The sequence below is a fragment of the Salvelinus fontinalis genome, chromosome 9, assembly GCF_029448725.1.
Source record: "Salvelinus fontinalis isolate EN_2023a chromosome 9, ASM2944872v1, whole genome shotgun sequence".
NCBI lineage: Eukaryota > Metazoa > Chordata > Actinopteri > Salmoniformes > Salmonidae > Salvelinus > Salvelinus fontinalis.
Window position 1 is genome coordinate 37746621 of NC_074673.1, and position 21816 is coordinate 37768436.

The 21816-nt window shown below is 44.4% G+C and overlaps 1 protein-coding gene across 1 annotated transcript in view; it reads left to right on the top strand.

The window, feature by feature from the left end:
• Positions 1-2743: 2743 nt before the first annotated feature.
• sf3b3 (splicing factor 3b, subunit 3) overlaps positions 2744-21816 on the top strand; it is a 41258-nt gene continuing 22185 nt past the window's right edge. Inside the window, exons 1-15 of the mRNA XM_055934307.1 lie at positions 2744-2875; positions 3447-3573; positions 4150-4305; positions 9871-10041; positions 10248-10420; positions 10747-10888; positions 15885-15997; positions 16162-16299; positions 16548-16651; positions 16748-16913; positions 17950-18045; positions 18451-18523; positions 20728-20879; positions 21156-21311; positions 21487-21642. Coding sequence (XP_055790282.1) covers positions 3504-3573; positions 4150-4305; positions 9871-10041; positions 10248-10420; positions 10747-10888; positions 15885-15997; positions 16162-16299; positions 16548-16651; positions 16748-16913; positions 17950-18045; positions 18451-18523; positions 20728-20879; positions 21156-21311; positions 21487-21642 — 1866 coding nt within the window. The 5' untranslated portion in view covers positions 2744-2875; positions 3447-3503. The remainder of the gene's footprint in view (positions 2876-3446; positions 3574-4149; positions 4306-9870; positions 10042-10247; positions 10421-10746; positions 10889-15884; positions 15998-16161; positions 16300-16547; positions 16652-16747; positions 16914-17949; positions 18046-18450; positions 18524-20727; positions 20880-21155; positions 21312-21486; positions 21643-21816) is intronic.

Sequence of the window (21816 nt, forward strand, 5' to 3'; positions counted from 1 at the left end):
GGATGATTCGTTTTAAGTCTAATACTGCGGGTATTTTCCCTTATCCGGGAAAGCCCCAAACAACAGACAGGAACGTTAGACCATCGAAGAGGCGCAGATATGATGAGAACTACATTGATTTGGGGTTCACTTATATTGGGAGTAGTACCTTCACTCAGCCACAGTGTGTTATGTGTGCAAAAGTACTATCTCACAACTCGATGAAACTTTCACTCTTGCGCAGATATTTAGAAACAAAACATGCCAATTTGAAAAATAAGCCACGGGAGTTTTTTGATCGAGAATTAAGACGATTTTCGAGTAGTAAGACATGTATAAAAGCAACAGATACCATTAATAAGAAGGGTCTAGAAGCATCTTATATGGTGAGCTACTGAGTGGCTAGGACAGGCAATCCCCATACTATTGTGGACGACTTCCTGCTGCTGCAGATATGGCTGGAACAATGCTGGGGGAAAAGGCCCCAATAAAATATACAGACAATGTCTCCATCAAACAACACTGTTTCACAACGCATCAGTGACATGGCAGGAGATGTTTTGAAACAATTACTGCTTTGAATACAAGCCAGTGAATTATATGCGTTACAGCTGGATGAGTCAACAGACATGGCGGGCCTGGCACAGCTCCTGGTATATGTCCGTTACGTTTATGGGGGGTCAATTAAGGAAGACATCCACTTCTGCAAACCACTGGAAACCAGGACAACAGGAGAGGATATTTTTTAAGTACTGGACAGCTTTGTGACATCAAATGGACTTTGGTGGTCAAGATGTGTTAGTATCTGTACTGATGGCGCAAAGGCCATTACAGGGAGACATAGTGGAGTGGTAACGCGCATGCAAGCAGTTGCTCCCGACGCTACTTGGGTACACTGCAGCATCCACCGAGAGGCTCTTGCTGCCAAGCCTGACAGCTTGAAAGACGTTTTTTGACACTTCAACGAAAATGGTTAACTTTGTTAAAGCAAGGCCCCTGAACACACGTGTATTTTCTACACTATGCAATGATATGGGCAGCGACTATGTAACGCTTTTACAACATACAGAGTGCGCTGGTTATCAAGAGGCAAAGTATTAACATGTTTTTTTTTAAATTGAGAGACAAGCTTTTCAGTAAAGTTTTCTTTACTGACCATAATTTTCACTTGTCTGATCGCTTGCATGATGACGAGTTTCTCACACGACTGGCCTATCTGGGTGATGTTTTTTCTCGCCTGAACGATCTGAATCTAGGATTACAGGCACTCTCTGCAACTATATTCAATGTGAAGGACAAAATTGAGGCTATGATTAAGAAGTTGGAGCTCTTCTCTGTCTGCATTATCAAGGACAGCACACAGGTCTTTCCATTATTGTAAGATTTTTTGTGTGCAAATGAACTCAAGCTTACAGACAATGTCAAATGTGATATAGCGAAGAACCTGAGTGAGTTGCATGCGCAATTACGCAGGTACTTTCCCGAAACGGATGACACAAACAACTGGATTTGTTATCCCTTTCATGCCCTGCCTCCAGTCCACTTACCGACATCTGAACAAGAGAGCCTCATCGAAATTGCAACAAGCAGTTCTGTGAAAATTGAATTTAATCAAAAGCCACTGCCAGATTTCTGGATTGGGCTGCGCTCAGGGTATCCTGCCTTGGCAAATCTAGCTTTTAAGACACTGTTGCCCTTTCCAACCACATACCTATGTGAGAGTGGATTCTCGGCCCTCACTAGCATGCAAACTAAATACAGGCACAGACTGTGTGTGGAATATTATTTAAGACTGAGACTCTCTCCAATAAAACCCAACATTGCAGAGTTATGTGCATCCTTTCAAGCACACCCTTCTCATTAACCTGTGGTGAGTTATTCACAATTTTCGTTGAACATATAAGGTTTTATATGTTAGATGGTTAAATAAAGAGCAAAATGATTGATTATTATTACTTGTGCCCTGGTCCTATTAGAGCTCTTTGTCAGTTCCCACGAGCCGGGTTGTGACAAAAACTCACACTCATTCTTATGTTTAATAAATGTATTGTATAGTGTGTGTGGCAGGCTTACAATAATGGTAATAAACAACATTTGAGAGTGCGCTGACCCTGGTGCTAGAGGGGGTACGCAGCAGGAGGTTGAATGTTTGAAGGGGTATGGGACTTATAAAACATTTGGGAACCACTGCTGTAGGGGACTCTTTATTATGCACATGAACTGATCCCAAAAATGTATATGCTGCTAGACATATTTCAGTTCAGAATCTTTACATCATGTCGTTTTTGTGAGCTATAGTGACTTTATTCTAACACGTTGTGGATGCTTTTTGGGGGACATCTCTCTCAATTAAATTAAATCCAAAGGGCTTTATTGGCATGGGAAACATGTTTACATTGTCAAAGCAAGCGAAATATGCAATAAACAAAAGGGAAATAAACAATAAAAAATGAACAATCAGAAATGATCTCTCTGAGTCTGCAGTCTACACTGACTGACGACTACCTGCACGGCTGCACCTGCACCTTTTGTCCAACCTAAGCAACGCATGGGCATTGTCGCCACCTATTGGAATAGCTCGTCAACTGTAATTCATTGCGCCTTTTCATTATATTTTTATGATAATTTCAAGACAAGTAGAATGTAGAGATTTTCCATTTGAGATAAATCAAATATAACGTCTATGTCGTAACCGCTTTGAGTTTCGTGTTATTCCCATATAATTGTGTAGCTAGGTCTCAGGCACATTGTGGACCGATTTTTGATGACGTCGCAGATCGTGAAGAGGACCCACGATCGACAGGAAAGCGTTTGTTTGCAGATTTATCAACAAATTGACGGTGTGACTGAAATTCATAATCTAGTTGATATCAGTTTCATCCTAACTGATACATCGGTAAATCATTTTCATACAATATCCGCACAATACAATATAGAAAACAAAATATATATCAATATTTTCTTTTTACGTCTTCCTCAATTTTGAAGATGGGCGCTTGTGGGTATACGGAGTGATTGAATGAAACAACTGCGAGTGCTAGGGTAGCTAACTCGAGCAACAAGCCTTGTTTTGCAAAGTTACATTGTCTATTTCGTTAAAATATTTTGTAATGGTGGGCTAACGTTACTGTTATTATTGCGGTTATGTTGGACCTGGCTGGTTGCAACAACGACCAATGGGTTTGTGTAGAATCAACTTTCCGCAGTTGGCTGGGCTCTACGTAGTAGCTAACTAGATAGCTAGCCAACTAGTAGCTCCACCCGTGTCTTTGAAAGCGCCTTTGTATGTAGTCTATGTTGTCTAGCTAGCTATCATCAGCTGAGTTGACAATGTTTTTGCTTGCGGATGTATAATGTGTCTGCAGTATCCTGTGCAATAGTTAGCTAACTTAGTGCGGTAACTAGTTATGTTATAACACTGAAATGCTTGCGGTAATGCAAAAATGTACTCCTCCTTTCTTCCTCAGAACCTGGTGTTGCTGTGGCCTCTTTGACCTGCACCTGAAGGTAGAGAAACAGACACTATGTTTCTGTATAACCTGACCCTGCAGCGTGCCACTGGCATCACCCACGCCATCCATGGAAACTTCTCAGGTACATAACATTCTTCTCTTGGGGTCTCATCCAGGTTTTTTTATTTTATTTTACCGTTATTTTACCAGGTAAGTTGACTGAGAACACGTTCTCATTTGCAGCAACGACCTGGGGAATAGTTACAGGGGAGAGGAGGGGGATGAATGAGCCAATTGTAAACTGGGGATTATTAGGTGACCATGATGGTTTGAGGGCCAGATTGGGAATTTAGCCAGGACACCGGGGTTAACACCCCTACTCTTACGATAAGTGCCATGGGATCTTTAATGACCTCAGAGAGTCAGGACACCTGTTTAACGTCCCATCCGAAAGACGGCACCCTACACAGGGCAGTGTCCCCAATCACTGCCCTGGGGCATTGGGATATTTTTTAGACCAGAGGAAAGAGTGCCTCCTACTGGCCCTCCAACACCACTTCCAGCAGCATCTGGTCTCCCATCCAGGGACTGACCAGGACCAACCCTGCTTAGCTTCAGAAGCAAGCCAGCAGTGGTATGCAGGGTGGTATGCTGCTGGCGATGCTGGATAATGTAACCTGTGATCTGGTATGGTTATCATTATTGTCTTGCCTTGCAGGAACCAAGATGCAGGAGATAGTTGTTTCCAGGGGGAAGATCATTGAGCTGCTGCGCCCAGATGCCAACACAGGGAAGGTTCACACCCTGCTTACCATGGAGGTGTTTGGCATCATTCGCTCCCTCATGGCCTTCAGGCTGACAGGAGGAACTAAAGGTGTGTGTGTGTTATGAGATGTATGTGTGTGTGTCAGCATATATGTGTGTCTGCATGTACACCTGAGATTCAGACCCCTTGACTTCCCACATTTTGTTACGTTACAGCATTATTCTAAAATTGATTAAATTGTTTTCCTCCTCAATCTACACACAGTACCCCATAATGACAAAGTGAAAACAGGTTTTTAGAAATGTTCGCTAATGTACTACAAATAATATACAAATGCCTTACTTGCATACTTATTCAGACCCTTTGCTATGAGACTTGAAATTGAGCTCAGGTGCATCCTGTTTTCATTGATCACCCTTGAGATGTTTCTAAAACTTGACTGGTCCACTTGTGGTAAATTCATTTGATTGGACATTATTTGGAAAGGCACACACCCGTCTATATAAGGTCCCACAGTTGACCGTGCATGTCAGAGGTCGAAGGAATTGTCGTAGAGCTCCGAGACAGGTTTGTGTCGAGGCACAGATCTGGGAAAGGGTACCAAAAAATGTCTGCAGGATTGAAGGTCCAAGAACACCGTGGCCTCCAAGTTGGATCCACCAAGACTCATCCTAGAGCTGGTCGCCTGGCCAAACTGAGCAATCGGGGGAGAAGGGCCTTGGTCAGGGAGTTGACCAAGAACCTGATGGTCACTCTGGCAGAGTTCTTCTGTGCAGATGGGAGACCCTTCCAGAAGAACAACCATCTCTGCAGCACTCCACCAATCAGGCCTTTATGGTAGAGTGGCCAGACGGAAGCCACTCCTCAGTAAAAAGCACATGACAGCCCGCTTCGAGTTTGTCAAAAGGCACCTAAAGACTCTCAGACCATGTGAAACAAGATTCTCTGGTCTGATGAAACCAAAATTGAACTCAGGCCTGAATGCCAATCGTCACGTCTGAAGGAAACCTGGCACCACCCCCACGGGTGGCAGCATCATGCTGTGGGGATGTTTTTCAGCCGCAGGGACTGGGAGACTAGTCAGGATCGAGGTAAAGATGAATGGAGAAAATTACAGAGAGATCCTTGATTAAAAACCTGCTCCAGGGTGCTCAGGACCATAGACTGGGGCGAAGGTTCACCTTCCAACAGGACAACAACCCTAAGCACACAGCCAAGGCAATGCAGGCGTGGCTTCGGGACAAGTCTCTGAATGTCCTTGAGGGGCCCAGACTTGAACCCGATCAAACATCTCTGGAGAGACCTAAAAATAGCTGTGCAAGGACGCTCCTCATCCAACCTGACAGAGCTTGAGAGGATCTGCAGAGAAGAATGTGAGAAACTCCCCAAATACAGGTGTGCCAAGCTTGCAGCGTCATACCCAAGAAGACTCTGCTGTAATCGCTGCCAAAGGTTCTAAAACAAAGTACTGAGTAAAGTGTCTGAATACTTTTTTAAATGTGATTTTTAATTTTTAATACATTAGCAAAAATGTCTAAACCTGTTTTTGCTTCATCATTATATTGTGTGTTTGAGGGGGAAAAACAATCAATTTTAGAATAAGGCTGTAACGTAACAACATTTGGAGAAAGTCTCTGAATACTTTCCGAATACACTGTATATAATGATTGTGACTGAGTTCAATCTCAAAAGTAGTTTGAATAGCCTAAAATCAGAAGGTAGCCAGGGGGCTAATAATGAGAGAGTACAAACAACAATAGCGTACAGATAAATCTAAGGAAAATCCCTCCATGCAAGGTTGAATACCAAATTGCCAATAACCTATCCTCCTACTAGGCCTATCAAAAGCTTTAAGACAAGTTTATGGTCTAATGCCGCAGTTATCGCAATATCAAATCATTTCTGGGTAATAAGGAAGTACCTTACTGTGATTAGTTTTCAAGGAAAATGGTTTAAAAAAATAAAGCTTCTTAGCAAAGAGCAATTGGTAATCGGTGTCGTCAACATGTTAATTACAGGGTCCTCCCGGGTGGAGCAGTGGTCTAGGGCACTGCATCGCAGTGCTAGCTGCGCCACCAGAGTCTCTGGGTTCGCGCCCAGGCTCTGTCGCAGCCGGCCGCGACCGGGAGGTCCGTGGGGCAACGCACAATTGGCATAGCGTCGTCCGGGTTAGGGAGGGTTTGGCCGGTAAGGATATCCTTGTTTCATCGCGCTCCAGCGACTCCTGTGGCGGGCCGGGCGCAGTGCGCGCTAACCAAGGGGGCCAGGTACACGGTGTTTACTCCGACACATTGGTGCGGCTGGCTTCCGGGTTGGAGGCGCGCTGTGTTAAGAAGCAGTGCAGCTTGGTTGGGTTGTGCTTCGGAGGACGCATGGCTTTCGACCTTCGTCTCTCCCGAGCCCGTACGGGAGTTGTAGCGATGAGACAAGATAGTAATTACTAGCGATTGGATACCACGAAAAATTGGGGAGTAAATGGGATATAAAAAACATGTTAATTACACGGTTCATAAGCAGTTCATAATATGGTCATAACTGTCATGACCAATATTGTCACGTTCCTGACCTATTTCTGTTAGTTTGTTGTATGTGTTAGTTGGTCAGGACGTGAGTTTGGGTGGGCATTCTATGTTTTCTGTTTCTATGTTGGTTTAAGGGTTGCCTGGTATGGCTCTTAATTAGAGGCAGGTGTTTGGCGTTCCTCTAATTAGGTAGGTTGTTTCACAGTGTTCGTTGTGGGTGGTTGTCTCCTGTGTCAGTGTTTGTCGCACCATACGGGACTGTTCGGTTTGTTTTGTATATCGTTCTTTTGTGTAGTCTATTTTCCTGTTCGTGAGTTCTGCGTTGTATGTGAGTTCGCATGTCCAGGTTTGTCTACTCCGTTTTGTTAGTTTATAGTCAAGTTCGTGTTTTCGTCTTTTCTGTAAATAAATATGTCAACTCAAGACGCTGCATTTTGGTTTAATCCCTGCTCCTCCTCTTCGAATGAAGAGACAACAAAACAACAAAACGGAGTAGACAAACCTGGACATGCGAACTCACATACAACGCAGAACTCACGAACAGGAAAATAGACTACACAAAAGAACGATATACAAACCGAACAGTCCCGTATGGTGCGACAAACACTGACACAGGAGACAACCACCCACAACGAACACTGTGAAACAACCTACCTAAATATGACTCTCAATTAGAGGAACGCCAAACACCTGCCTCTAATTAAGAGCCATACCAGGCAACCCTTAAACCAACATAGAAACAGAAAACATAGAATGCCCACCCAAACTCACGTCCTGACCAACTAACACATACAACAAACTAACAGAAATAGGTCAGGAACGTGACAAATATTTTCACCTGCCAAGAAGTTTCCATTCGTTAAAGTTTCTCAAGTCCTTTGTTTTTGTTGTAATGAATTCTTCAGTCATGTTTTTTTTTCATTATATTTTTTTATAACTTGTAGAAAATACACTTTAAAACACTGTCATGAAGCATTATGATCATTCTGTGTCACTTTACTTAGATTAAGAAAATACACTGACACTCAAGACACACTATGACCACCATAATCATATACGGAAGATAGGCCTATCACGTACAATCCCTTATATCAGTCAAAAAGAGGGTGTTTTGTCCTGCAATCTGCTCCTGCATTCATCCCTGTCATCAGCAACAGGGCATTGGGGTAGGTGCATGTCTGACATCAATGTGTGTGCAATTACAATGAGCATTTAGCATGCTCAATAAATAAAACAGTGTGTGGTAGGTTTTGACACTCTTATGTAGGTGTCATAACCAGCCATAAAATCAAGCAATATATGTCACATCAGGTGTAAATATACTCTGTGTCATGACAGTGTTATGGTCATATTATAACAGGTTATTATAACATGACCCTGGTGTTAACTTCTCTAGGGGGTGTGGGACAGTAGCGTCCCACCTGGCCAACATCCGGTGAAATTGCAGAGCGCCAAATACAAATAAAATCACTATAAATGTTTAACTTTCATGAAATCACAAGTGTAGTACATCAAAATAAAGCTTAGCTTGTTGTTAATCCAGCCGCCGTGTCAGATTTCAAAAAGGCTGTACGGCAAAAGCAAACCATGCGATTATCTGAGCAGCTCAGCACACAAAACATTACATACAGTTACCGGCCAAGTAGATTAGTCACAAAAGTCAGAAATAGCAATAAAATGAATCACTTACCTTTGATCTTCGTATGGTTGCACTCACAAGACTCCCAGTTACACAATAATGTTAGTTTTGTTTGATAAAGTCCCTCTTTATATCCAAAAACCTCAATTTTGTTGGCGCGTTTTGTTCAGTAATCCAATAGTTCAAATGCGGTCACAACGTGCAGACAAATTCCAAATAGTGTCCTTAAAGTTTGTAGAAACATGTCAAACGATGTTTATAATCAATCCTCGGGTTGTTTTTAGCCTAAATAATCGATAATATTTCAACCGGACAATAGCGTCGTCAATATAAAAGAAAAACAAGAAAAAAAGCGCTCTGGGGACATCCCACTATCCACTTATTCAAAGTTGTCATTCTCCCTAACATTTCCGAAAACTTGAAATCGGCCCTAATTAATCGGCCATTATTTTAACAGTTTTCGAAACTTTGGAGTGTTTGCTATCCAAATCTACTAATTATATGCATATCCTAGCTTCTGGGCCTGAGTAGCAGGTAGTTTACTTTGGGCACGATTTTCATCTGGAGGTGAAAATAGTGCCCCCTACTAGAGGTTGACCGATTTATGATTTGTCAACGCCGATACCGATTATTGGGGGACCAAAAAAGCCAATGCCGATTAATCGGCCGATTTTATTTATATATATATATAATTTTTAAATGTATTTTATTAATACCCTAGTGAGGTTAAGTAAACTGTTATTGAGCAATTCCTCAAGCAAGACTTTTGCCAGGACTGTCTGGGAGTGGTCTGAGTGGGGAATGGAAAACTGAAAACTGTTATTGGCAGAGGGGTATGGAACTCTTTCTTATTGGTCTATTAACTATGCTGAACAAAAATATAAACGCAACATGTAAAATGGTCCGAAATAAAATAAATGCTCCATATGCACAACGTTTATTTCTCAATGTTGTGCACAAATTTGTTTACATCCCTGTTAGTGAGCATTTCTCCTTTGCCAAGATAATCCATTCACCTGGTTAAAATATCATTATGCCGGCGCTGGGGACAAACATGACAACTCATGTTTCAGCATGATAATGCACAGCCCCATGTCGCAAGGATCTGTACACAATTCCTGGAAGCTGAAATTGTCCCAGTTCACACAGATACAAACCTGCTCCATGCTGAAGCTCTTCCACCAGAAAGGATATTTGAAAAGATGAGCCTGCACTTAGCCTCTGCCCAGACTTTCAACAACATTGTCTTTCGTCATGATTCATCCAGTTGTAGCAATACATTTTCCTGCTATAGCCCAATGGTCGTTTTAGCCGGTTTAAAATTATAATATATTTTGGGGGGGGCCAATAGTAGGCAATACCATTGTATATCTCAGTGTTTTATGGATACATAATCACAATAGGACCAATGTTGACATCGCCCAATCCTAGTGTGAAGTAGATGCAAGTTTTCTGTGTGTGGTTGAACAGCTCTTATTTTAAATTTGAGACATTTGTGCTTTTGATCCCCAGACTATATTGTGGTGGGCAGTGACTCAGGCCGCATCGTGATCCTTGAGTACCACCCCTCCAAGAACATGTTCGAGAAGATCCACCAGGAGACCTTTGGCAAGAGTGGATGTCGTCGCATCGTCCCTGGACAGTTCCTCGCCGTCGACCCCAAGGGCAGAGCAGTCATGATAGGTAAAGAGCTCAGAGAACTGAGAGATATGATGTTGTGGAGAGAGTTGGTAATGGTTTGAAAATTGAACAAAATTTCAAGTTGACAAATCCTTGGCTTGATGAGAGAATCCCCTGTTGCAATGGACATGTTTTTTGTCTGTTGTAGTTTGCTAATTACCTCTGTGTTTCCAGGTGCTGTAGTTTACTGATAACCTCTGTGTTTCCAGGTGCCATTGAGAAGCAGAAGCTGGTGTACATCCTGAACAGAGATGCAGCAGCGCGTCTCACCATCTCCTCTCCCCTGGAGGCTCACAAGGCCAACACACTGGTCTACCATGTGGTAGGAGTTGATGTGGGCTTTGAAAACCCCATGTTCGCCTGTCTGGAGATGGACTATGAGGTGAGAGCCTAGCACTGGCCGCTATGATTTGTGAATTTGCTCATGCGCTCTTGTTACGTACTAAAGAAACTTACCTAATCTATGTTTACACACAGGCTCCGATGTGCTTCTGTTTTATTCTCTATACAGCCAAGTGCTGTTGAAATTATGAGTCTTCATGTCTCTTCTCTGACAAACCACTGTAGGGAGCTTAAACACTTCTGATTCCAACATAATCCCACTGTTGTAGCTGCTTTGCTAATAAAGATGTTCTGTAAATTCTCATCCTGTCCTCTTCATTTCCACTGACCCACGGTGTGTGGCATATGACCTCTCCCTCCTTCCAGGAAGCTGACAATGACCCCACTGGCGAGGCTGCAGCCAACACACAGCAAACCCTGACCTTCTATGAGCTGGACCTGGGTCTGAACCACGTTGTGCGCAAGTACAGCGAGGCCCTGGAGGAGCACGGCAACTTCCTCATTACAGGTAGCTACACTGAACAATAATGTAAACGCAACATGCAGCATTTTTTTTTTTACCAAGTTACAGTTCATATGTGACCGACCAGCTCGATTTGGTCCTATATAGCGGGGGGTGGGGGGGGGGGTTACATTGGATATAAGAGACTCGGTCCTCGAAAATAGTATATCACACACTACAGTTGAGGAACAAGAGAAAGTAATCCTGGTTTGAAAGTTGATTAACTTGTAACCTCACTTTTGATAAAATGACCCTTGAATGTTTTGGTACACCTACTGTGGGGCTCTTTGTCTACACCTATTCAGTATCGTTCACACCCTCTAAAGCCTTAGCCCCACCCATCTCTTTAAGGATTCACATATGAGGCCGTGTACTAAACAACCAAAGATTTCAAAACTAAAGGCTGGTTTATACTACAGGTGTGTTTGTAAATTTGATCTGGAGTGCCAGAGTGTGCTCAGGGTGGGCTCTAGGCGTTCATAAACTCAGAGAGTTGTCAGTTTATCAGTTTGTAAATTCAGAGCGTTTCGCTCTCCCGAGTGTTCAGAGCGCACACTGGACGCTCTGGCCGAGGAGTAGGGTTGATCCGAGCATTCTGACCAGTCAAGAACCCTAATATTGGCAAGTTTGCTAGCTACTTCCAGACAAAACTCTCTAGAAAGGCAGGAACCTAGGAAGAAACCTAGAGAGGAACCAGGCTCTGAGGGGGGCCAGTCTTCTTCTGGCTGTGCCGGGAGGAGATTATAACAGTACATGGCCAAGATGAAGAAGTTCATAGATGACCAGCAGGGTCAAATAATAGTCCTGAGGCGTGGTCCTAGGGCTGAGAGAGAGCTTAAATTCACACAGGAGAGGAGAAAAATTCCAGATATAACAGATTGACCCTAGCCCCCCAACACAAACTACTGCAGCATAATTACAGGAGGCGTCGGGAAACACTGTGACCCCGTCCGACTATAACCCCGGACAGGGCCAACCAGGCAGGATATAACCCTACCTACTTTGCCAAGCACAGCCCCCACACCACTAGAGGGATATCTTCAACCACCAACTTACTACCCTGAGACAAGGCTGAGTATACCCCACGAAGATCTCCCCCACTGCATGAACCCGAATGGGGTGCCAATCCGGACAGGAAGATCACGTCAGTGACTCAACCCACTCAAGTGACGCACCCTTCCTAGGGACGGCATGGAAGAGTACCCGTAAGCCAGTGACTCAGCCCCCATAATAGGGTTAGAGGCAGAGAATCCCAGTGGAGAGAGGGGAACCGGCCAGGCAGAGACAGCAAGGGCGGTTCGTTGCTCCAGAGCCTTTCCGTTCACCTTCACACTCCTGGGCCAGACTACACAGTCTTCAGTAAAGACTTAAAAGTTGAGACCGAGTCTGCGTCTCTCACATGGGTAGGCAGACCATTCCATAAAAATGGAGATCTATAGGAGAAAGCCCTGCCTCCAGCTGTCCGCCTCCAGCGGTTCGTCTTGTCTGACCTCAGATAATTCTCTGGTTTTCATTCTTTTGTCCATGCTCATTGCGGTACACACAGTAACACAAAACAGGAGAATGAGTCATTTTCTCTATTCAAACTGGTTGAATATGTGATTTTTATACTGCATGCACCTTCAACTCACAACAGGTGAGTTCAATTCCAAAGTAAATGATAATCACCTGCTTGAAATCTAACTACTTCTAGACGGTGCCAATAATATTGTCTGGGCCATTTTAGGATTTCTTTGTGGAATTAGCTCAGATTTAGTAAATTATTCAGATTGGTTTGTTTTGTACAACTGCATACCGAAGACATACATATGTGGATACCAAAATATGTTTTCATTTCAACTGTTTTCTGGAAGAAATTGTGCATTATTTGAAAAAAGTGCAAGGGTTCATTATTTTTGGCCATGACTATATAATAATTAAAGTAAAATAACAACAGCAAGACTATATACAGGGGGTACCGGTACAGAGTCAATGTGCAGGGGCACAGGTTAGTTAAGGTAATATGTACATGTAGGGCTCCTACATGGTCTAAGGCACTCCTACATGGTCTAAGTGGTCTAAGGCACTGCATCTCAGTGCTAGAGGTATCACTACAGACACCCTGGTTTGATTGCAGGCTGTATCACAACTGACTGAGATTGGGAGTCCCTTAGGGCGGCGCACAATTGACCCAGCCTCGTCTGGGTTTGGCCATCATTGTAAATAAGAATTTGTTCTTAACTGACTTGCCTAGTTAAGTATAATGTAGGTAGAGTTAAAGTGACTGCATAGATAATAAACAGAGACGCAGCAGCGTGAAAGGGGGGGAAATGCAAATAGTCTGAGTAGCTATTTGATTAGCTGTTCAGGAGTCTTATGTCTTGGGGGTAGAAGCTGTTAAGAAACCTTTGGACCTAGACTTGGCGCTCCGATACAGCTTGCCGTGTGGTAGCAGAGAGAACAGTCTATGACTAGGGAGGCTGGTGTCTTTGACAATTTTTAGGGCCTTCCTTTGACACCGCCTGTTATAGAGGTCCTGGATGGCAGGAAGCTTGGCCCCGGTGATTTACTGGGCCCTACGCACTACCCTCTGTAGTGTCTACTAGCAGTTGCTATCCCAGGCAGTGATGCAACCAGTCAGGATGCTCTCGATGGTGCAGTTGTAGAACTTATTGAGGATCTGAGGACCCATGCCAAATCTTTTCAGTCTCCTGAGGGGAAATAGGCTTTGTCGTGCCCTCAGCAATAGGTCAGTTATTCTGCGCTTTGGCACACTCGGAGGTGAGTGCTCTGAAATCGTATTAGATAGCCAGATCGAATTTACCAGCTACGTCTATCGACAGTTGTCGCAGTGACATGAACATTCTATTGAAATGCATACTTGCATAGTGTTTAGACATGTAGCTAGCTAGCTAAACAATGAACCATAATCCCAACTCATAACGTTACTACCCTGCAAGAATCTGCAGGGAGCTAACCAACCAGGTTCAATGTTAGCTAGCTAACATTAGGCTATAACTAACAATGCAACTATAACTAACAACGGCTCTGAGATACAAGTGATATTACTACTCAGATCATACATGTAAAGTTAGCGAGCCGGCCAGCTAACGCTAGCTAGCTAACAGTACACTAACTTGACATGAAAACAACCTTCTGACTAAATTAGAAACGTATAATATCTGAAAATGTAGCTAGCTAGACTCTTACCTGTATACATGGATGGACACTTCTCCCTCTGTGTCACGGATTCCATGGTTGCCCTTAGTTTGAAGATGTAATCCGGAGAAAGGTGTTTTATACAACCGAATTCTGGGTGTTCTCTTTTCGACTTTGCAATCTAATGCCAGGATTTTCTCCATCTCCTTAGCTATCATACTCTAATTCCACTGATTTCAATACTCGGTCCAATAGAAAGTGTAGTTCTACTACGTGATATCTTTCAAAAAATCCTTGTTAGAAAGGATTACATACACATACTGACCAGCTCATGCTATAGACAGAAGCATGCTACATGGCAGACCAATCCATAATCATCTCTCGGCATGTCCAGTCCATTATCTCAGCCAATCATGGCTAGCGGGAAGGTTGCTGCTCTTCCATGGCTAAACCAACTTGGCTCGTAATTTAACATTTGTTTTCCTATTTACAAATGACATACAAGTTTGTTATTAAGGCACATGAAAGTTCACATGTTCCAGAAGGCATTTCTGCCAATAAACGCATTTGGATAAATAAAAAGTTTGTTTTCCTGTGAAGTAGTGTTGCGCGACATACACCTTGTTTCCTGAAACGAGTCGCATGTATAAGGAAATCAGTCAATTGAAATATATTAATTGGCTGTGCGAAGTTGCTGGATATTGGTGGGAACTGGAACCCGCTGTCGTACACGTAAATCCAGAGCATCCCATACATGCTCAATGGGTGACATGTCTGAGTATGCAGGCCATGGAAAAACTGGGACATTTTCAGCATCCAGGAATTGTGTACAGATCCTTGCAACATGGAGCCGTGCATTATCATGCGGTGATGGCAGCGGCTAGATGGCACGACATTGGGCTTGAGGGTCTTGTCACGGTATATCTGTGCATTCAAATTGCCATCGATAAAATGCAATTGTGTTTGTTGTCCATAGCTTGTGCCTGCCCATACCATAACCCCACCGCCACCATGGGGCACTCTGTTCACAACTTTGACATCAGCAAACCGCTCGCCTACATGACGCCATACACACTGTCCTGCCTTGTGCCTGGTACAGTTGAAACCAGGATTCATCCGTGAAGAGCACACTTCTTCAGCGTGCCAGTGGCCGTTAAAGGTGAGCATTAGCCCACTGCAGTGGATTACGACTCCGAAAGACCCTGGTGAGGACGACGACCACGCAGATGAGCTTCCCTGAGACGGTTTCTATCAGCTGTCATGGTGGCTGGTCTCAGACGATCCCGCAGAGGAAGAAGCTGGATGTGGTGGTCCTGGGCTGGCGTAGTTACACGTGGTCTGCGGTTATGCGGCCTGTTGAACGTATAGTGACGACATTCTGTACAACAGCTTTAGAGGCGACTTATGGTAGAGAAATGTACTTATGGTTGAGAAATGATCTGGCAACCGCTCTGGTGGACGTTCATGCAGTCAGCATGCAAATTGCACGCTCCCGCAACTTGAAACATCTGTGGCGTTGTGACAAAACTGCACATTTTAGTGGCCTTTAATTGTTCCCAGCATAAGGTGCACCTGTGTAATGATCGTGCTGTTTAATCAGCTTCTTGATATGCCACACCTGTCAGGTGGATGGATTATAATTTGTGCACAATTTCCGGGATCTTTTGTTTCTGCTCATGAAACCTGGGACCAACACTTCAGATGTTGCATTTATATTTTTGTTCAGTGTACATTATTTCCACTAGAGGGCAGTCAGAGCCAGGTTATGAGTTGTTTGCAGGCTGGATTATAAAAAAAAAAAAATAATTAAACTTAGGTGTAAACCTATTGTGTGATTATTACCCTTTCCCCCTCTCTTTTCCAGTTCCTGGAGGCTCTGATGGGCCCAGTGGAGTACTCATCTGTTCAGAGAATTACATCACCTACAAAAACTTTGGGGACCAGCCTGACATTCGCTGTCCCATCCCACGCAGGAGGGTGAGTTTCTGTTATGTTTTATAAATGCGAAAACGGATTTCGAATAACTTGGCTAACAAGACATGGTCGTACATGTTAACAGTTTGAATGTTTGTGTGGATCACAGTTGATTTGATACCATCTCCACTGAACCCTCAATTCTTTTTTCTTTTGCCTGAACACAGAATGACCTGGATGACCCTGAGCGAGGCATGATCTTCGTCTGCTCAGCCACCCACAAGACCAAGTCCATGTTCTTCTTCCTGGCCCAGACGGAGCAGGGCGACATTTTCAAGGTCACCCTGGAGACAGATGAGGAGATGGTGAGGCCAGCAGGGTGCAGTCTGAGACAGGAACTGGGGAAGGGGGGGCAGAGGTGTTCATCTGATGTGTGGGAAATAGAACCGTGCTGTTGAGGTGATGAGTCTTCATGTCTCTTCTCTGACAAAAACATGGAGAGAGCATAAACACCTCTGATCTCAGCATGCACACACACTAACTCGGGTCAGTGTTCACATGATGGGATATTCTGTGATTCCTTCTATTTCAAATAAACGTTTGTATCCCCCAGGTTACAGAGATCAGGATGAAGTACTTTGACACCATACCTGTAGCCACATCCATGTGCGTGCTGAAGACCGGCTTCTTATTTGTGTCCTCAGAGTTTGGTAACCAGTAAGTCATTCATTATACTGTAATACCTCACACATCCCATCTATGTCCATGCCTTTTGCTCTCTTGTGTTCATTGTCTTCTCTCTCTCTCTGCTAGTTACCTGTACCAGATAGCCCATCTGGGAGATGATGATGAAGAGCCAGAGTTCTCCTCTGCCATGCCCCTGGAGGAGGGAGATACCTTCTTCTTCCAGCCACGCCCCCTCAAGAACCTAGTGCTGGTGGATGAGCAGGAGAACCTCTCCCCCATCATGTCCTGCCAGGTGTGTGTGAATCTCTTTGTGTTGTATGTTTGGTGTGCGTGCAACGGTTTTAGCTTTTGATTCCCATGGATTGTATAGTGGATGAACTTAGTGTGCCACTCCTTTCCCTTTGTTCTCATGAACCAAATTGTAACATCTTTAGCTGGGGTAGGTGTGTTTTCCCACTATTTTTAGCACAATGAACCTGATTTTGACTTTACTTGAATGCGAGTTAGTTGGAGTACAAAGATTATATTCTTTTTTACCCATTTTTATAAGTAGGATTCACGTTAACCCCCTGTCCCCAGACACACACACACACACACACACACACACACAGATTCTTCTGAAGTCTTTCGGCAAGGTTTGAGGAGAAGTTGTGCTGTTGAAGTGATGAGTTTCTCATGTCTCTTCTGACTAAATATTGTTAGGTTCTAATTATAAGAGTAAGAACTCAACAGACGCTATGAAAGCTTAGACCAAGTTTATTCTTCTCAAAGGATCGAACAGTTTACCCGACAAAGACATGATTAGAATAGTGTTGGTATATGTACCCCACTGTGGGTGGAGTCTCCTCCTTGCTAAACATTGCATCTTTTTTTGCTAGGCAGGAAACTAAGTGATTGGGGTAATAAACTGTTCCTTTTCCCTTAGTGACCTGTCCTCGACCCCCTTATCCACACCTCTCCCCTTATCAGTACTGCTACGTGACCATTTTGCCTGCTCTCAGCCAAGCTTAATTGCACCCACCATAACCCTTTCTCCGACAGACAACTCCTGGTGTAAATCCTGGGCTACGGCACCCTTCATGTCTCTATTAGAACAAATAAATCACAATAGTTAAAGCTCACAAATCCAAACCTATCAATGGAGAGAGTTTCAACACCTCTGATCTCAGCGTTAGAACGTGACACAGACACCACATGTGAGACTACCTTGTTTACTTCTGGAGCTGTACTACTTGTTAAATTCTGTCCTCTTAGAATACATACGAATCTCTTACTCACCACTGGCTCATTGTTCCACTCACCTCATCTGTTTCTCTCTCCCTGTGTAGATTGCTGATTTGGCTAATGAGGACACTCCTCAGCTGTATGTGGCCTGTGGCAGGGGACCCAAATCCACCCTCCGAGTCCTCAGACATGGGCTGGAGGTATGTGTACTGCTATTCCACCTCCCATCGCACATTCACATCCCAGAAAGTGCTCATGCACACATTCTCTCGGTGTGGCACATGCCACAGTATTATTTGAACAATGACAACATTTTAACAAAATCATGCGGAAACTCACTCACATGCACACCGGAAACCAGAGTTGGGACAGAGTTTGGGTTTTAAGTTTCTGGTGCTGTTGCTTTTCTCACACACCAGTTAATGTTTGACGTGTTTAAGAAGCTGGATGAAATGATATACATGTCTTCTCTGACAAAGCACCAGAGAGAATGTGTGTATACCTCTGATCTCAGCAGATCTCAACCTGTTAATGCAGAGGTAACAGACTGGTAAATGCTTAGGTTAGATTACAATGAAAGTCTGATCAGTGATTGTTCCCTCCAGGTATCAGAGATGGCTGTGTCTGAGCTGCCCGGTAACCCCAATGCTGTGTGGACTGTGCGCCGACACATTGAAGGTGCTTGTTCTTTATTTTTAACTAGTTGCAAGTTATTCTCCCTTCTACCTCATTACAGTCCACTTTTGCAGTATTTGGTTGCAGTTATTGTGTAGGACATGGTTGTAAAGTGGCATTGTTTTAATCTTAATACTGTCAGGTCTCATGTTGTAGACTGGCATCAGAGTGCATTCTTGAAAAAAGTCACTCAGCCAGACTATTCCCAGAAGTCATGTGATTTCAGAGATTTTTCCTGACGTGGTATAGTGCAGTGGCCTAGTTCCACTGCAGCTGCCTGGTAGAGACCTGTTCAGGCGTGGCTTCACTTTCACTCTAGCATTCATCCATTACACAGAAGACATGGCTCATCCAGCTGTTTAGCCTGCACAAGTCAGACATTGTAACTTCTACACACTGGGTTACAGACGTAGATTTCAAGATTGTGATGCCATGCTTTAGGTTAGTGGAAAACCAAAATAAGTGTGAGATTGATTGTACATCATGTACCAGATTAGGGCACATTCCTCTGAAGTCTCATGGCAGGGTTTGTTGTGCTGTTGAAGTGATGAGTTTGTCATGTCTCTTCTCTGACAGAAATATCAATGGAGAGAGTTTAAAACACCTCTGATCTCAGCATTATACATACTTTTTGAATAAATAAACTCAGCAAAAAAAGAAATGTCCCTTTTTCAGGTCCCTGTCTTTCAAAGATAATTCGTAAAAATCAAAATAACTTCACAGATCTTCATTGTAAAGGGTTTAAACACTGTTTCCCATGCTTGTTCAATGAACCATAAACAATTAATGAACATGCACCTGTGGAACGGTCGTTAAGACGCTTACAGCTTACAGGCGTAGGCAATTAAGGTCACAGTTATGAAAACTTAGGACACTAAACAGGCCTTTCTACTGACTCTGAAAAACACCAAAGAAAGATGCACAGGGTCCCTGTTCATCTGCGTGAACGTGCCTTAGGCATGCTGCAAGGAGGCATGAGGACTGCAGATGTGTCCAGGGCAATATGTCCGTACTGTGAGACGCCTAAGACAGCGCTACAGGTAGACAGGACCGACAGGTGATCGTCCTCACAATGGCAGACCACGTGTAACAACACCTGCACGGGATCGGTACACCCGAGCACCACACTTGCGGGACAGGTACAGGATGGCAACAACAATTTCCTGAGTTACACCAGGTACACACAATCCCACCATCAGTGCTCAGACTGTACGCAATAGGCTGAGAGAGGCTGGACTGAGGGCTTGTAAGCCTGTTGTAAGGCAGGTCCTCACTAGACATCACCGGCAACAACGTCGCCTACGGACACAAACCCACCGTTGCTGGACCAGACAGGACTGGCAAAAAGGGCTCTTCACTGACGAGTCGCGGTTTTGTCTCACCAGGGGTGATGGTCAGATTCACGTTTATCATCGAAGGAATGAGTGTTACACCGAGGCCTGTACTCTGGAGCGGGATCGATTTGGAGGTTGAGGGTCCGTCATGGTCTGGGGCGGTGTGTCACAGCATCATCGGACTGAGCTTGTTGTCATTGCAGGCAATCTCAACGCTGTGCGTTGCAGGGAAGACATCCTCCTCCCTCATGTGGTACCCTTCCTGCAGGCTCATCCTGACATGACAATGCCATCAGCCATGCTGCTCGTTCTGTGCATGATTTCCTGCAAGACAGGAATGTCAGTGTTCTGCCATGGCCAGCGAAGAGCCCGGATCTCTACGTCTGGGACCTGTTGGATCGGAGGGTGAGGGCTGGGGCCATTCCCCCCAGAAATGTCCGGGAACTTGCAGGTGCCTTGGTGTAAGAACTGGCAAATCTGGTGCAGTCCATGAGGAGGAGATGCACTGCAGTACTTACTGCAGCTGGTGGCCACACCAGATACTGCTGACTGTTACTTTTGACCCCCCCCCCCCCCCCCCCTTTGTTCAGGGACACATTTAATTTCCGTTAGTCACATGTCTGTGGAACTTGTTCAGTTTGTCTCAGTTGTTGAATCTTTTATGTTCATACAAATATTTACACATGTTAAGTTTGCCGAAAATAAACGCAGTTGACAGCTGTTTCTTTTTTTGTTGAGTTTAAATGTAATTGATGATATTGATGAATTGCTTCATGTATCAGATTAACACTAAACCATAGGTTTATTGAATAAAAGGAAGGGTCCAGAAGTCCCCTCGGTGTGAAACTCATTTTAACACCTCTCCTCCTCCAGATGAGTTTGACGCGTACATCATCGTTTCCTTCGTCAACGCCACCCTGGTTCTGTCTATCGGTGAGACCGTAGAGGAAGTGACAGACTCTGGCTTCCTGGGGACAACCCCCACCCTCTCCTGCTCTCTGCTGGGGGAGGATGCTCTGGTGCAGGTCAGTCACCCACACTACACACGCCTCTCACAGTGGCCTGAACATGCACCTTATGTTCCGGAGGGAATACAATGCTAATGCTTGAAGTGAAGATGAAGGGAGTTGAAGTGCATGACAGATTTAATATGGCTGTTGAAGTGATGAGTCTTCATGTCTCTTCTCTGACATTACAATGGAGAGAGTGTAAACAACTCTGATCTCAGATACACAAACATTAGACACCCTGGCCAGGCCCCTTCCCCAGCCCTGTGTAAACTGAATAACCCTGTTGTACAGGTGTATCCTGATGGGATCCGTCACATCCGTGCTGATAAGCGTGTGAATGAGTGGAAGACTCCAGGGAAGAAGACCATTGTGCGCTGTGCAGTCAACCAGAGGCAGGTGGTCATCGCTCTGACCGGAGGAGAGCTGGTCTACTTTGAGATGGACCCTGTGAGTATACTTTCATCCCCTGGGTGTCTATTTTCTCAGCCAAGTTCGGTCTTTGAGTTTGACCCAGTTTCGTCTGCTTTTTGCAAATATCCAGAAGTCTCTCCTGCTCAGTGTAAAGGTTATATTTCTTCTGACAAATATTTATGATAACCGTCCCCCCTGTCTCTCCCCCCAGTCTGGCCAGCTGAATGAGTACACAGAGAGGAAGGAGATGTCAGCTGACGTGGTGTGTATGAGCTTGGCCAATGTCCCCCCTGGTGAGCAGCGCTCCCGTTTCCTAGCGGTGGGGCTGGTGGACAACACCGTCCGCATCATCTCCCTGGACCCCTCGGTATGACTCTCACCGTACTCTGTGCAGCCCGTGCGTTCTGTTTGTTTGTTTGTCTGTTTAGAATGGGTCTGATTCATACTGACTGCTCTGCGAGTTGGTAACAAGCACCAGATGTTCTTGGACAATTACAAGGAAACTCATCTAGAGCTCGTTTTCTCTGCTCACGTTTTTTCT